Source organism: Petaurus breviceps, unplaced genomic scaffold (assembly GCF_028583685.1).
Source record: "Petaurus breviceps papuanus isolate PSGF00001 unplaced genomic scaffold, PetGlider_PUasm1.0 90769, whole genome shotgun sequence".
Classification (NCBI taxonomy): domain Eukaryota; kingdom Metazoa; phylum Chordata; class Mammalia; order Diprotodontia; family Petauridae; genus Petaurus; species Petaurus breviceps.
This window is the reverse complement of record NW_027187341.1, coordinates 11,623,388-11,639,270: the sequence shown is the minus strand read 5'-3', so window position 1 is coordinate 11,639,270 and position 15,883 is coordinate 11,623,388. Positions and strand designations below refer to the sequence as shown.

Here is a 15,883-nt window from a genome sequence, read left to right as displayed (position 1 = left end):
ATTTTCTATTTCATGTGCTTTAAATGTTAACATTTCATCATTCAGACTAAAGTACCATATGTGAAAACCATTAAAACTTTCATCAGAAAGAACATATTCTTCATCAGTAGGAATAAGTCTCACTGTGGAAGAAGCCAGTCTATTTATGAAAGTGTTCAATTTCAATGAGTTAAGCCAGAGTGACCAACAGTTATTAAAAGACCTCGTGTGTGTCCTCTGTGTAAAGATGTAAACATATGCTGCCTGGTTAAATAGGACTTATGTGGCATGTATATTTTGTCATTTTAGGCCAAGGGTAAAGAGCGACAATGGCTGAGACACCAATCTAGTGGGGAGTTGGATGATACCAAAATAATCGATGGATTGACTGGAGAAAAAGCAATCTACAAACGTCGGGGAGAAATGCATCCAGAAGTAAGCAATTCAGGGTTCAGTGACCTCAGAAAAGTGAGCCCGATGACTGATGGAGTCTTGTGTACTTTAGCTTTCTTTGGTGTCACCTGTTTTTACTTATCCATTTGCTAGCATCATCAGAAAAAGTATGAAATTTAAACATGGCGGTAAAAAAGGAATTGGGAAGAAAATAACATTGAAGATAGCCATATTATCCCCAACAAGTGATAACATGAAACATTTTCAATGTGAAAACACAAAACATTTTTAGTGTCTTCCCATTTTTTTTGTTTTTTTAAGTTTTTATTGAAAATATGACTGATAAAAATACTAAAAGAGAGGGTCTTTTCCCTAATTGAAGTATGATCAGTATATACAAATTACTTGCTCAGTTTAGTGGAGAGGCCCTGACACTTAGAATCAGGAAGACCTACATTCAGATCCTGCATCAGACACTTATTAGCTGTTTGACTCTGGGCAAGTCACTTAACCTCAATCTGCCTCAGTCTCCCCATCTCTAGAAAATGAGTTGAGCACAGTAGGCCCTGAGGTCCCTTCTGTCTCTATATTTGTTACTCTTTGACGACATATAAGTGGTACAAGCTCAAAAATAGGCAATGAGGGTGAAGTGTTTAGTTGCCAAAAGAGATCGGTGATTTCCTATCTTCGTGGGTAGTCAAAATTGCTACCTAGTCATTTACCATGTTAAAATGTTGACTCAGAGAAAGTATCTTGATAGTTGGGGGACTCTTGTTTCTATGTCATTGGCATAACAACAGTTACATCTCTGGGCAGCTGTTTCTCTTCACTGACTCACATCATAGTAATCAAATATCCTTAAAGGAATGTTTGAAGTCGTTAGTGGTTGATCATGGCAGTGTATATGGCTATTGTACTTAATTTAGGTGAGTTAACACCCATTTTCCAGAAAAGTATTAACCGTTGAGCCAAACTGCCCCTGCCTAGTATCCATCATGTTTTGAAGTCCCTTGGTCATGAGATCATAGACCAAGAAGTAAAAGGGAACATTTCCTTAAATTTGCTAAGTCTCCTCTCTATAAAACTTGCACATACATGAGCCTGATGCGTGCAATGCCAGATTAATTTGGAACTGGTCAATTAAAGGAAAGATGCAATAGTCATTCCTTTACACCTTGCATATTGACTAGGAAGAGTACGGAGTTCAGTTGAATCTAGACATTTCACATTTCAGTTGACAAGATTTGTGGCTTCATTGTCTCTAGTATAGTGGAAAGAAGAGAAAATAAGCAGGTCAGCAATCGGTGGAGATGGGTAATAAGGTTTACTAAAGAGAAAAGAAATACTCAAGTACATTTTTTTCTTAAACCTTTTGCCAGAACATCTCTTCAAACAACTTTGTTCAGGAATTCAGACATCTTATGGCATATGGGAAAAATGATTTTGGAGTAGGAAAGGATGGGAAGAAACCCTTTGTACCAGTGATTGTTAAAGCAGATGTGGGTTTTTCCCCTGAGGTATTTATACCTATAACCAGAATTGAGGCATTAATTAAGAGTGAGTTGGGTTTTTTTTTACTATTATAATTATTATTATTTTGGGAAAAGTATTAACTGCAGTAGACTAACTTTACAAGGTTGGCTTGGGCCCTCTTTGAAATACTATGGTATTCTAAAACATTCTCATATGGCTGCTGCCACAAGCAGATGTCTAAGATTCCATTTTCTGAAGCAAAATCTACAGAAAACCTTTCTACCTGCTGCTCACTAAGAAATGAACCCCAGGGTCCCTCACAGGAAAGACCTTGTGCTTTGAGAGCTAATGTTCTCAGCTTATATAAGGGAGCAATATTCACTCCCAGCATAATTTACTCTCCTGGATCACTCACGAGATGAACGATACAAAGCTCCTTAGTTTATTAGAATTTCCCACTTGATCATTGTGGGATTTGTTTGTTTTTCTCTCAGCTTGGGAGTCCCCAGCAGAAACCCAAACGTCTTCGGCTCTTGGTAGATGTGTCTGGCAGCATGTACCGCTTTAATGGGGTGGATGGTCGACTTGAGCGCTCCATGGAGGCTGTCTGCATGGTCATGGAGGCTTTTGAAAACTATGAAGAGAAGTTCAAGGTAACTGAATCCGCAAAAAATTCAGAAAAGAATTTAACACATTTTATCCAAAACCAGGCAAAGCGTTAAATGATAATGCATCACTGATATAGACTGCATGCAGCAATGGAAAAAAAAAATTGTGATCTAGTAATCTAGGCAAAAAAATCATTCATTAGTGTAAGGAAATTGAGTCTTCCATTTTATCTGTTTCTAAACAGCAAAATAATATCACCAAGCTATTGAGACAAGAACTTACTCTTCAACAAAAACTGCTGGCGGGGTGGCCAGGTAGCACAGCAAGTAAGAGCACTGGCCTCAATGTTGGGATGACCTGGGGATCGAATCGGGGCTCTGATACTTAGCAGAAATAACTGGCCGTGTAACCTTGAGCAAGTTACTTAACCCCAGTTGCTTTAAAAAAAAAAAAACACTGGGAAAACTGGAAAATAGTCTTGCAGAAACTAGTGATAGACCAGCATCTCACACAATATAACAAGATGAGCTCAAAATGGTTACATGATTTAAACATGACGAATTTAGGGGAGCATAGAAAAAAATCACCTATCAGATGTATGGATGAAGGAAGAGTTCATTACCAAACAAGAAACAGAGAGCATTGCAGGAGGTGAAATGGATAATTTTGATAAAATTTAATGAAAAGTTTTTGCACAAAACCAATGCAGCCAAATTAGGATGAAAGCAGGAAACTGAGAGGAAAAAATTTACAACAGGTTTCTCTGATGAAGGTCTCGTTTCTCAGTTATATAGGGAACTGAGCCAAATTTACTGATAAATAGTCAAAGGATATGAATAAGCAGTTTTCAGAAGAAGAAATCAAAGCTATTGATACTCATATGAAAAAAAAAATGCTCTAAATCTCTTTTGACTAGAGAAAAGCAACTTAAAACAACTCTGACGTACCACCTCACCCCTATCATATTGGCTAACATGACAAAAGAGGAAAATGACAAATGCCAGAGAGGATGTGGAAAAACAGGGACACTAATGATGTACTGTTGGTGGAATTAAAAACCAGTCCAACCATTCTGGAGGACAATTTGGTATGACATCCAAAAAGCCATAAAACTTCATAGCTTTTGACCCAGCAATACCATTACTAGCTCTGTATCTCAGAGAGAAAAAAGAAAAAGGACATATATATATACAGAAATATTTCTAGCAGCTCTTTTTGTGTTGGCAAAGAATTAGCAAATGAAGGGATACCCAGCTGGAAAATGGTTAATCAAGTTGTGGTATATGATTGTAATGGAATACAGTTGTGCAATAAGACATGATAAGCAGGATGGTCTGACAGCTATTCTGATTAATACAGTTAATGATAAGTATATGGTTCTGGTTTGTTGTTTTCTCTTTGGGTTTACCACATGGGGATGAATGGCAGAAGAAAAAGCTAGAATGGAAAGAATGGAAAGAAGTTATTCTGGACACTTTTTCTTATGCCTAGAAAGATTTTTTTTTCAAATTATATTGGTTACTGATGTTGTGGTTCTTAAGTATTGGGTGCTAGATGATATTATAAATGTATGATTTTTATAAGAATCTTAAAGTTTTACATACACAATAACCATAGGGATAGTTCCATACTTGGAAGTGCTCTACATTCCTTCCAGGCAATTTATTTACTTTGGGCACTGCACAATCACATATCTCCTTCATATAAGGAAAAAAATTAAAGCTTCTAGAAATCATTGAATAATCCTTCTCAGTCACTATTATATGTCCTCTGAATAATAAGAATCAGAATAGGGATCAGGATCTCACCTGAAATTGCGTTAGTACGTTCCCTGTACCCCAAGATGACAAAACTCCCTCTCCCAAAGTATGTCAGCACTTTCTCTAAAAGTTACCATCTTAGAGTGTAGCCCGAGCACTGACAGTTTAAGCTGACCTTCCAGGCTCATACATCTGAATATATCCAGGCAGGACTTGAACGCAGGTCTTAAGACCAAGCTCTTTATCCAGTACACCATAGCTGCTGCTACTGCTGCTACTACTACTACTACTAATGATAATAATAGCATTTATATAGCATTTGAAATTTTGCAAAGACCACACGAGATCCTTCTGCAGACCAGTACTACTGGGACCACCAAGAAAAAAGTACTTTTTGCAGTGTAATTTTCCTCACCTATCTTCAACACTTGCATTTTCTAGGTGATGAAAGGATGGAGGAGATAGATGTTGTGAAGATACCTGTGGGGCTAGATCTTTGTGATGCCCAAACACTATCGTAAAAAGTAAAAGATCTAGGAGTTTGATTATTTCTTTTGTCTACACAACCCCTAACAATTGGTTTGACTGTTTTTTAGAACTAAATAGACTTTTTTTTTTTTTTGGCTGCATTGACCAACAGTTCTGACACTGGGTAGACACGATCTTCCTCAGTAGGGGAAATGAGCATGTGGGCAGACTCGTGGGAGCCAAGAAACTTGAAAGGGAAGAGAGCTTTGCAGAGCTTCATCTGATGTCATTGGAACAATAAGAATTTTAACCATCAGCTGAAAGGAAGTAAAAAGTCGTTTTCATTTATAGCCCACTTATTCCCACCCACTGCAGGAAAACCGCTTGTGTTTCAGGAAACTGATCCTGTTGTGCAAATTACTGCATCAAGTCCTTCAGCATAGACAGTCTGCCTGGTACCATCCTGGAGCGGTGCCCCCCAGGGCCACTCTGGAATCAGATTTGCCAAGACCTCCACACTCTTCTGTACGGGAATCTTAAGGAGATTTTGTCACTTTGTTAGTGCGTAATTCAAGACTTAAAATAAAGCAGACCTCAAGGATATTTGCTAAGGGTAACTTTTGCAAGTCCTCAAATCCTTCCCATCCTTTCTTTTTCTACTGTTATCACCCTATCACCCTGGAGTCAGGACCTTGGTCAAAACCCAGCCTCAAACACTTGCTCGCTGAGTGACCCTGACCAAATCACTTAACCCTGTCTGCCTCAGTTTGAAATGAGCTGGAGAAAGAAATGGCACACCACTCCAGGACCTTTGCCAAGAAAATCCCAAATAGTGTAATGAAGAGTTGGGCAAGAAACAACTGAACAATAGCAAAAGAAAATGGAGATAAGAATAGTACCCACCTCTCAGGGTTGTTGTGATGATCAGTCAGCCAGTAAACATTTATTAAATGCCCCTGCAAGCACAATGTTAAGCACCAGAGGTACAAGAAAGGCAAAAGGCAGTCCCTCAAGGAACTCACATTTGATCAAATAAGATAATATTTGTAAAGCATTCTGCAAACCTTAAAACACTATGTAAATGCTATGATTATTATTTCTTTGTTATCACCCACCTCAACTGTTACAGTAGCTTCGTTCTTACCAGGTCTTTCTGACTCTATTCACTCTTCTCCCCAGAAAATGAATGAATGAATGAATTGAAAAAAACTTTTTAGTTTTGTTTGTTCATTTTTGAGACTGGATTTGCCCATCACACCCAGGCTGAAAATGCTGCTGTCATTTATAGGCTGATCCTCCTAACAGATTCTCCAAGGAGTTCTGACCTGCTTATTTCTGGCCTGGACTGGCTTGCCTGTCCTTAGGCACCCTGGTGGTCCCCAGCTACCTGACAATAGGGCTTGCCCTATTGATGCTGGACCAAGTCTCCCTTAGCCCTGTACAGCTCAGAAGTCCCAAACTCAAGTGATCCACTGGCCTCAGCCTCTGTGGTAGCAGGGATTGTAGCTGTGTGCCACCACACTGAAGGGATGCCTACTTTTTACAAACATTCTACTTACCAAGCACTAGGGACACAAAATACAAAAATGAGACAATCTCAGACCTCAGGGTGCTCGCATGCTAATGAAGGAGATAATATGTACATATGTAAACATCTACACAGCGCTTACCAGGTAACCTTAGGGGAGATGAGGAAAGGCAAAGAGGGTCATGTGAGCTAGCTCTTGAAAGGAGGCAAGGAACTCCTTCAGTTTCCCTTCTCCATGCCTTGAAAACATTTAGCTTCATCAACCTTTTTTCCTTTTGTCTCAATGAAAGAGGTACATCTTGATAAGGCTGGTACCTTTGTGCCTGGCCTTCACCAGCCTCTTCTAGGACCCAACAGTCATTCATTTTCTCATAAACCTCCATTTCCTACTTCTCCAATAGCTCTTTCCCAATACCCTTCCATCTATCAACCAATCTCCCTCTTATCCTCCACATCCATATTTGTTAAATACTTTGAAATAACTTTTACATTCAGTCTTATTAAATAATCAGAGATGCCAACTAAAACAACATTGAGGTACTGCCTCATATCTATAAAATTAGCATAAATAAAAGCAATGAAATGCAGTGCTAGTGGGAATGTAGAGAAACAGGTGCATTTTCATTGTTGGTAGAATTATAAGCTTGCGGGATTTTTTTAATGAACAGTCTGATGATGTGCAGTAAAAGTTACAAAAATAATCATACCCTTTAACCCAGTTAAATATCTGGAGAGATATCAAAAACAAAACAAAACAAAAAAAGCTATCTGTTAAACATATTCATAAAAAACTCATGCAAAAAAAAAATTGGAAGCAACTTGCTGTCCAACAGGGGGATGGTCAAGTACATTGTGACACATTAATGTAGCAGAATACTGTAATGAAATTAAGATTGAAAAGTATGAGGCTGGGGCGGCCAGGTAGCACAGCGAGTAAGAGCACCGGCTCCAGTGTCTGGACGACCTGGAGATCGAATCCTGGGCTCAGACACTCAGCACCACACCCAGAAATAACTGGCCGTGTAACCTTGAGCAAGTTACTTAACCCCAATTACTCATAAAAAAAAAAAGTATGAGGATTATAAGGAAATATGGAAGAATCTGTGTGAAATAATGTAAAACATAAAAAGCAGAGCCAGAGGGATGGAGTGTGTACTCTAGTTATAAGAGGAAAGGTCAGTGAAAATAAAGGAACAAAAAAGGATTCCTGAGGGAGAATAACTGAAAAGAGAGTGACTAAAAGTTGTGATATTTTTGTGAGTTTAAATTCATTTAAATATATGAGTAATTGCAAAGCAACCTTAATGTTAGTATTGATATTCCATTATGTCAAAAGGTTTAACTAACAAAAATTTAATTAAGTGAAAAACATAACCAACAGCATGAAAGACCAGCATTTCCCTCCCTCTGCACAGCTATTTTTCTATAAAGAAAGTAAAAAAAAAATTTTTTAATGCTTCTTTTATTAGAGGAAATAGTATAAATCAACTGAGTTTCATGTTTACAGTAAATTTAGGGTTGGGATTTCCAGGGAGGTGGCAGGGGCATCATAGGGAGACAAGCATTCAATAACTTCTTAACATTCATGGATCTACAGCCAATCTAATTGGTTAACATCTAATGGCATCTGCTGGCCAATATCATTGACAGTAAAATTATAGTTAAAATGCTAAACGGTCTCAGACAAGGTTGGAGGTTTTTAGAAAGCCAAGTATATGACTATTTATCCTGAAAGATTTGTGATAATTTTCAGAAAATGTTACAAAAATGTTTCATAGTTTAAGAGTTGGGGTTATTCAACCAATTCAGCCTTTCTTGAACTTCACTAAAAATTCATGTCAATCACTCAGCAAGCATTGCCAGACAGTGTTTTAGGGGATGTGGAAAAAAGCAAAAGGAATCACTGACCCAAAGTCTCTCACAGTCTAGCCTGGGAAGACGACATGTCTGTTCCTGGGTATGTTTATGTGTACTTGTATATACAGAAGAGTCACAGCATAATTTGGGGGAGCTGGAGGTATCTGGAAAGGCTTCATGTAGAAGGAGGTGCCTGAGCTGAACTCAGAAGGAAAGAAGGGATCCCAGGGGAGAGGCACAGACACGAGCATGAGAAACAGAAATGACCAGACTGTAGGGTGCAAGAAGGGGAGTAACATGTGATTAGACTAGAAAGGTGGTTTGGGATCAGGTTGTAAAATGCGTCATATACCAAACACAGGAAGTGATGTGTGACCCTGGAGCTACAAGAGAACCCCCTTAGTTTTTCAGATAAGAAGAATAAGAGCTGGTCATTCTCACACTTTAGAAAATTACTTTGACCACTCTGTGGAGACTCGGAAGCTAGAAGGGATGAAGGCCTGAACTAGGGTGGTGGCCATGTAGGCTGTGAGGAGGGGTCAGATGCCAGAGAGGTTGTGGAGTTAGACTGGAGAGACATAGTAAAGGAGTCAGAGACACACAGGGTGCTTACAAACCCGGCTGAGCGGGAGAATGGTGGTACAGATCCATAATGCCTCTGCTCACAGTGCTGTCTTTCAGATACCAGAAGTGTTAGGAATGAGACATGAATCAATGTTATAAATAATCTTATTCCTAATGTCACTAGAATCAGCCTCTCTGCAGTAGAGTCCTTCCTCATAACAAAGAAAAACAATTAAACAAAACCGTCTGATGGCACCTGAGCCTCACAGCGTGTGCCACATCCTGAGTCTCTGATCCCCTTCCACTACCGCTGCTACCACTGATGACAATGGTGATAGTAGCTACCGTTTACATAGAACTTGGAGGTTTTCAAAGCACCCTCCACCTGTTGTCTCGTCTGATCCTCACAACAAGCCTGGGAGGTAGGTGCAGAGGAGAAAACAGAAGCTAAGAGAAGAAAAGGTTTACCCAGAGTTGCAGGGTGAGTGGGTGTCTGAGGAAGAATATGCACACAGGTTATCTTCACCCTGCGAGAGGAGGAAAATGCTTTTTATCATTGGCTGCTGCACTGAAAGCTGAATTCAGATATCTTTCAGTGTTCTCATTCACATTCTTTCCAGTCACATATATTGGTCTTCTGGTTTGATTTGCAAATCTTCCCATGTATCTACTAATCCTTTATAGCCATTATTTCTTATGACATAATTATATTCATATACTATAGTTTGTTCAGCTTTTGCCCAATGAATACATATTATATCTATTTTATAACTGTAAAAAGTACTCCTGTAAATATTTTGTCACTTAGAGATCACGTCCTACATGTCTTTCTATCTGTTGTAGCCTTGCAAAAAGTAGGTACTTGATAAATATTTGTTGATTGATATTGGTGTTCCTTAGGTTTTTTTTTTATTCCAAAGTTGCCTGAAGGTTCCCAATAATTATAGTAAGAAATTCTTATATTGGGCCAAAACCTCTTTCTCTATAATATTGTCTTCTAGATGATACCTCTCCAGATTTTTGAGGACAGTTATCATATTTACACACATTCCCCATGTTTCCTCTTTTTCAGGTTATATATTCTCAGTTCCTTCAAAGGTTTTTCCTAACGCATAGTTTTCAGATTGTTCACTAACCTTAATATTCTTCTCTGGATATGGTCGACTTTGTCACAGTTATTCCTAAAAGGTGTACCTGGAACTGAACACAGTTCCACAGAAGTGGCACTGTTACCTGATTTTGGGTTTGCTGGTGGTGGTAGTTGGGTCAAAAGTACATGTAGATTTCTGACTGTTGAATTCTCTTGCATATAGTATGACATCGCTGGGCACTCTGGAGATGGTTATGTTAACCTGGTTCCATTGGATAAAGTCCCCAAGGACAATAAAGAAAGACTTCAGATTCTGAAGGTAAAGACATTCTGAGGATACTTCTGTGTACTGAAGGCATCTGTGGGTATAGAAAGTGTCTTTTGGTCACTAAAAACATACAGTGAAGAGAAGAGATGTAAACAGGAGGTTTTTTATTTTCTAACATTAATGCACCACCTCGAGGTGCAATATCTTTCACACAACCCTGGACCTCCAACAAAGAGAATCTAAATCTAAAGTCATCACATTCCCTCTTCTCCTCTCAGGTTACTCTACTTAGAATCCTGCTGCTGTGACTATATCAGGTCCTACATCCACTTGTTTACTTGTCTGTGCTGTTCTCTAAAATATATTGATGTTATAAAGAAGGTTTTGGGGGAGGGGGCAAGGAAGAAGAAAGAAAAGAGAAAATACACTGAGTTTTCTCTCATGCTCTCTTCCACACTAAATTTTTTAATTTTGTGAATAGCTTTTAACCACAGGTAGAAAGAACAATTACAGTAGTTGCCCAGAAAACCAAAACATAAAAGGAGGGGATTTTCCTCTGTCCCTATAGCCAAGAAGAAATAACTTGAGGACTCAGCTTTATATCATGTAACTTCTCGATGATCTTTTGCAAAAGTAGTGAAAGCATATCTAGTCCTCAGTATCCATGGTAATAGCTAATATACACCCATAGCTGCTATTGAAAATGTCCTTTGTTTAAAGGGGCTTCTTCACCAAGATTTTTGATCCACATCTTCTGCTCACAGACAATGCATGCTCATACACAATTCTGCATGAGTGGAGACCATACTTTAGAAGGAACAGAGCATGCCATCACTGAGATTGCCAAAGAGGATGCTGATGAGTACTTTGTCATTGTCCTGAGTGATGCTAACCTGGAACGGTACGGCATCCCCCCAGCAAGCTTCGCCCGGGTCTTGACGGCCAACCCCCAAGTTAACGCTTTTGCCATATTCATTGGATCTTTAGGTGACCAAGCACTAAGGTATGTGTTCTTGTAGAATCAAACAGTGGAGATGTCTGTGAGATGTGTCCTCTGTCGTCCCTCATGCCTGACAAGCACACTCTCTTCACCTTTATCTCTTAGCACCCCTGCTTTCTGTCAAACCTCAGCTCATACACCACCTTACACATACACATGAAACCTTTGCTTATCCCCCAGCTGCTAATGCCCTCCCCAGAATATTACCTTGTATTTATTCATCTATATAGAAATGTGTATGGATATATATTTGTGCATATATGTAAATATATTAATATGTTATGATACATAATATTAATTCTAATCCATATATGTATTAATATGTATATATTTGTATGAATATGTAAGCACGTTATATATAGCCATGTGTGTGTAAATATATGCATATGTTTCTATATAGGTGAATATGTCCATATGTATATAACATGTGTATTCACGTCGGCTCCCCTAATAGGGCATAATGAGGGCAGGGACTGTCCATTCTTGTGTCTAGTACCACAGTATCTGACATATAATAGGCTTTAATAACTACTTGTTGAATGAATTGATCATCCCTTCTCTCTTTCTCTCATTTTTTTATCTCAGCCTCTGTGTTTTATCTTTCCCTTATGTCTACAAATATCCTCAAGGTTTTCCCTGTCCTTAAAAAAAAAAAAACCACGTGACTGTTATTCCTTCCTATTATTCCTTCTGTCTTCTCCGCTCACTTGTTATACTTCTCATTGTCTGACTTTCCTAATCCCCCTTTAGTGGTACAGCCAGATGCTGGTCACTTTGTATCTCAGTTTCCTTGTCTGTAAAATGGGGATAAAAACACCTGCTTCTCACGGTTGTTCTGAGGATCAGATGAGATAATATATGTCAGCATTATGTGAATTATCATTATTATTATTTATGATTAGTTTCCCCACTTCTCAACCTGATGAAATCTGACTTCCCTCCCTACCACTGCAGGGTTGCCAGGGACTTCCTAATGACTAAATCTTGATGTTCTTCTGAATCCTCATCATCCTTCACCATTCCACAGTAGGAGAATCCATTGACCATGGCCTCCTTTGGTGATTTTCCTCCAGAGGCACCACTTCCTCCTGGTTCTCTTACCTTTCTGACTATTGCTTCCCAGTATCCTTTGCTGGCTGGTCTTCCTTTTTTCTACTGTGTAAGTGTGAGAGTGCCCCCAAACTCCAGTTTTGACCCTCATCAATTCTGCCCACCTACAAGAGAGAACTTCACCTTTCAATGTCACCTCTATACCCAATCCTGTGTGTCTGGTCCCAAGTCGCAGTCTAGCTAGTCTCCCTACTCCCAGTTTCTCTTCTTCCTAGGACACAGTCTCATCACCATGCTCCCTTGTTGAGAACTTTCCTGTGGTTCCCTATAATGGTTCCCACCGAGGAACATACAGACTCCCCAGACTGCATTCAAGGGCCTCCACAATCTAGTTCCCCTAAAGGCCCCCTAGCTTTATTTCACTGTGCGATTTCATTAGCATCCAAAGGGGTTGGAGAGAACATTTCTTGGCCCTCTGCTTTTCACATTCCAAACCACTAACGAAATGTGCTAGGGGACCATTGGTCCCCAATCTCCCAGCCTGTCCCAGCTCGGCGAGTCTGCGCAGGTCTCCCTCTCTTCCTTCTTCCCCCTTCTTATCATCTCCTGTGGAAACCCAGCTCTCAGGTGCCAACCTTTTCAAGGAGGAGTCTTCCTATTCCCTGCAGCTCCCCAAATGATTCTTCCCTCCACCAGTGGAGGCAGTGTGGTGAATGGAAGGAGCACAGGATTTGGAGACAGAGGACCTGGGTTCAGATCCCAACTCTGACAGATGATTAAGTTACTAGAGGTGAAGTGATTATGTTCTTTTTCATCTTCACCTCTCTATTTCCAGTACCCAGTATTGTGCCTTTCCTATCATGTGTGCTCAGTAAGTGTTTTAAATTGAATTTTCACCCAATTCCTATAACCCAAATAACTCACACAGCATCTGTGGAGGGAGGCAGTACAAGAATAATGACCCTGAGCTCACCTATAGTCATACAGCTAATCAATGTCCATGTTGGGATTTGAACCCCAGCTTTCCAGAATCTAAGTCCAGTGCTCTCTGCACTCTGCCAGGATACTTCGCAGCAGATAGAAAATGTAAACTGACCCTCAGTAATTATACGACAAGATGTAACAAAATGATCCTTGAATTGAAACTACAGTCTTCTTGATGAACAATCAAAAATCCTGACAATAAACTCTATGATGCCCCAGAGCCCTTACTGCCACTGGATCAGCCAAGTTAATCCAGTCCTCTAAAGGAGGGAATTTCAAACAACAGAAACAGTGACTATAATAAATGAAAGGAAATCCTTTGAAAGAGGTTCATTGTCTTGCTGAAAAGACCCTTATGCCAGGTCCTCCACCATTTCGGGGGGTCCCCTCACTGCTTTCCCAAGCCCTTTATCCCTGCTGACAGCTGGATGGATGTCCAGTGACTGGCCAGGTATTAGAAAGTAAAAACTTCCCTTTTTAAGAAACTCTGAGGTCTCTGGGTTGCTGAGGCTGACAGAGGAAGGGGAGGTCCAATTTGCATTGGTAATTTTCTTTCCCATTCTAAACCCACAGGCTTCAGAAAACTCTACCAGCAGGCCGCTCCTTTGTTGCCATGGATACCAAGGAGATCCCTCACATTCTGCAACAGATCTTCACTTCTACCATGTTGTCCAGTGTCTGATGAATGGTCCTTTATGGGCCCTCTAGCTTAGCCACTATGAGAGGTAAATTAAAACAAGAATATGTATCCCTCTGAAAAGATGTGCTTCTCAAGAAAGAAGGGGTGGTGGAACATTTTAATCTGTATTTTCCCAAGTCTCTCTAAATAATTATTCTTCAGTCAGAATTCTAAAAGACAGAGGTGTGGGGTTTGCATTCATTTAAGTTTGAGAATTTAGTTGGTCTGCATTTGCCAGAGGACTAGAAGCAGAGGAAGACAGCTGAGAACTATAGGCTGGGAGCCTGTTGGAAAAAGAATAATCTCTCTTTGCTTTCATAAGTAAAGCGACAAACTCATCTCCACACAAAGTAACCATATGAAACTAAACTGATACCACACTGTGAATTATGGAAATGCAAGCCATGACATGTCCAATCCAATTGGACTTGTCCAGTAATTCCTGCCATCCATTTCCTCACTCAGTTCTCCTTGGCCCCTTGAGTTCCTGAGAACAGTAGAGTTATAGTCTTGGTGTGGGATGATCCAGTGTTCAGCCAATGAAACAGACTGAAGATAGCCTTCTAACAGGAGAATTTTAGAAAAGGCTGGATTCTCTCCACGATTCTCTTTTCTTGAATATAGCCAGAAGGAATCCAAGGACTCTTAGACTGCCTTTTCTCTCCATGTAAATTTGAAAAGGTTATACTATTATGACTTTCCTATGAAACATTAAGACATTTAACATTTAAGATGTTCTGTCTGCCTCCTGGGGGAAGGGAAGAAGAGGGACAGGGAGAGAAGAGTTAATTAATTCAATAAACATTTATTCTCACTGGTTCCTGCCCCGTTATGGTTTCTTCCCATCTCCCTGGTTCTTCACAAAAACTCTTTCACTACTTCATGTAGGTATGTGAAACGTCAGACTAGTGATGATGTCTGTCTACATAAAAACCATTACTTCAGGAGACAGTTAACATAAGGAGGGGGTTACCTCCCCAAAAGAAGGCGTAAAGTAAAAACATGCCATGGTGCTAGAGGCCCCAGACAACAGCCAGGCACCTGTCCTGTGGCAGGATGGAAACATCCTCACACTATGTGCCCTCCCTCGCCTCATTCACAAACTTGCTTCAGCTGGTTGACCTTTTCCAACCAGCCAGATGTCATTTCTACAGCAAAGTTCAACACCTCCCAAAGAGCTGGACTCCTCCATTGACAGAACAGCCTTAGTTCACAGCTGACCCTCAAGTCAGGGGGTACCTGTCTTCACATTTTCATCCTGAGTTGGGAAAACAAGGGCCCATAAATAATGTAACCTTAAAATCTAGTAGGAATTGAAGTTGTATATAGCTCGTTATGTCCTCTTAATTAAGCCTAAGGGTCTGGAAAGAATGCCAGGCCTGGGTGTTCTACCCTCCATATTGACTGTCCAATAAAAGGCAATCCAATTTCTCACGTGTTTTGTCGCTGTTGTTGTTGCCTGACTCCGTGCCCACTGTCTGGCTCCCAGGCCTGAGGCTGCTGGGGTGTCCAGTGCAGGGAAGGATTCTAGCCATTGAAAGTGTTTGGGCAGAGAATCATTCTGTGGATTTAAACACTGCAGGACCTCAGCCACTGCTTTCTCATTGCACTTTAAGGCTGTTCCCCTTTTTTCCAGAGTGAACCTGGAAAAATCCAGAGTGATGCCTTTGGTGGTCATTTTCTGCGGCCTCTCCCTGCACTAGACCTCTGCAGATACTAGTCAAGCATCATTACAGCTACCCCTAGATACCTCTCAGCCTGCCCCCCACCCTCAGCCAGGCACATGAAAGGGCTCCCTAGGAGGCAAGAGGGAGAACCTAAAAAGTTTTTTGCTAGTCATTTTAATCAAAACTGCCCAGTAACCAACTGCTTCCAGCTATAACGATGAACGTTGGCAGTTAGCTTATGGCCCCTGTGGGTATCCTTCTGAACCACAGTCTACCCGAAACTTGCCCACTTACCACAGTGGCATTGACCCGAAAAGCTTTTGGGAATTCAACCTCTGAGCAACTAAAGAAACAGCTTGGGTGGGGGAGGGGGCGAGGAGCAGGAATCTAATCCTGACTAGTTAAAATCATATAAGCTGCAGGAGCCATAACTTTTCCTCTAGTAATTGTCTCCCCCTCCCTCACCTCATTGGAAACCCTGCCCTATGGAGAAATGATCTCTTGTTTTCTTAAT

General features: G+C 40.4%; 1 protein-coding gene across 2 annotated transcripts in view; it reads left to right on the top strand.

The window, feature by feature from the left end:
- VWA8 (von Willebrand factor A domain containing 8) overlaps window positions 1-15,136 on the top strand; it is a 442,846-nt gene extending 427,710 nt beyond the window's left edge. For both annotated transcript variants that reach the window (XM_069068654.1, XM_069068653.1), the window contains exons 41-45: window positions 289-414; window positions 2,340-2,498; window positions 9,945-10,040; window positions 10,754-10,992; window positions 13,597-15,136. In XM_069068654.1, coding sequence (XP_068924755.1) covers window positions 289-414; window positions 2,340-2,498; window positions 9,945-10,040; window positions 10,754-10,992; window positions 13,597-13,705 — 729 coding nt within the window. In that variant the 3' untranslated portion in view covers window positions 13,706-15,136. The remainder of the gene's footprint in view (window positions 1-288; window positions 415-2,339; window positions 2,499-9,944; window positions 10,041-10,753; window positions 10,993-13,596) is intronic.
- Window positions 15,137-15,883: the final 747 nt, after the last annotated feature.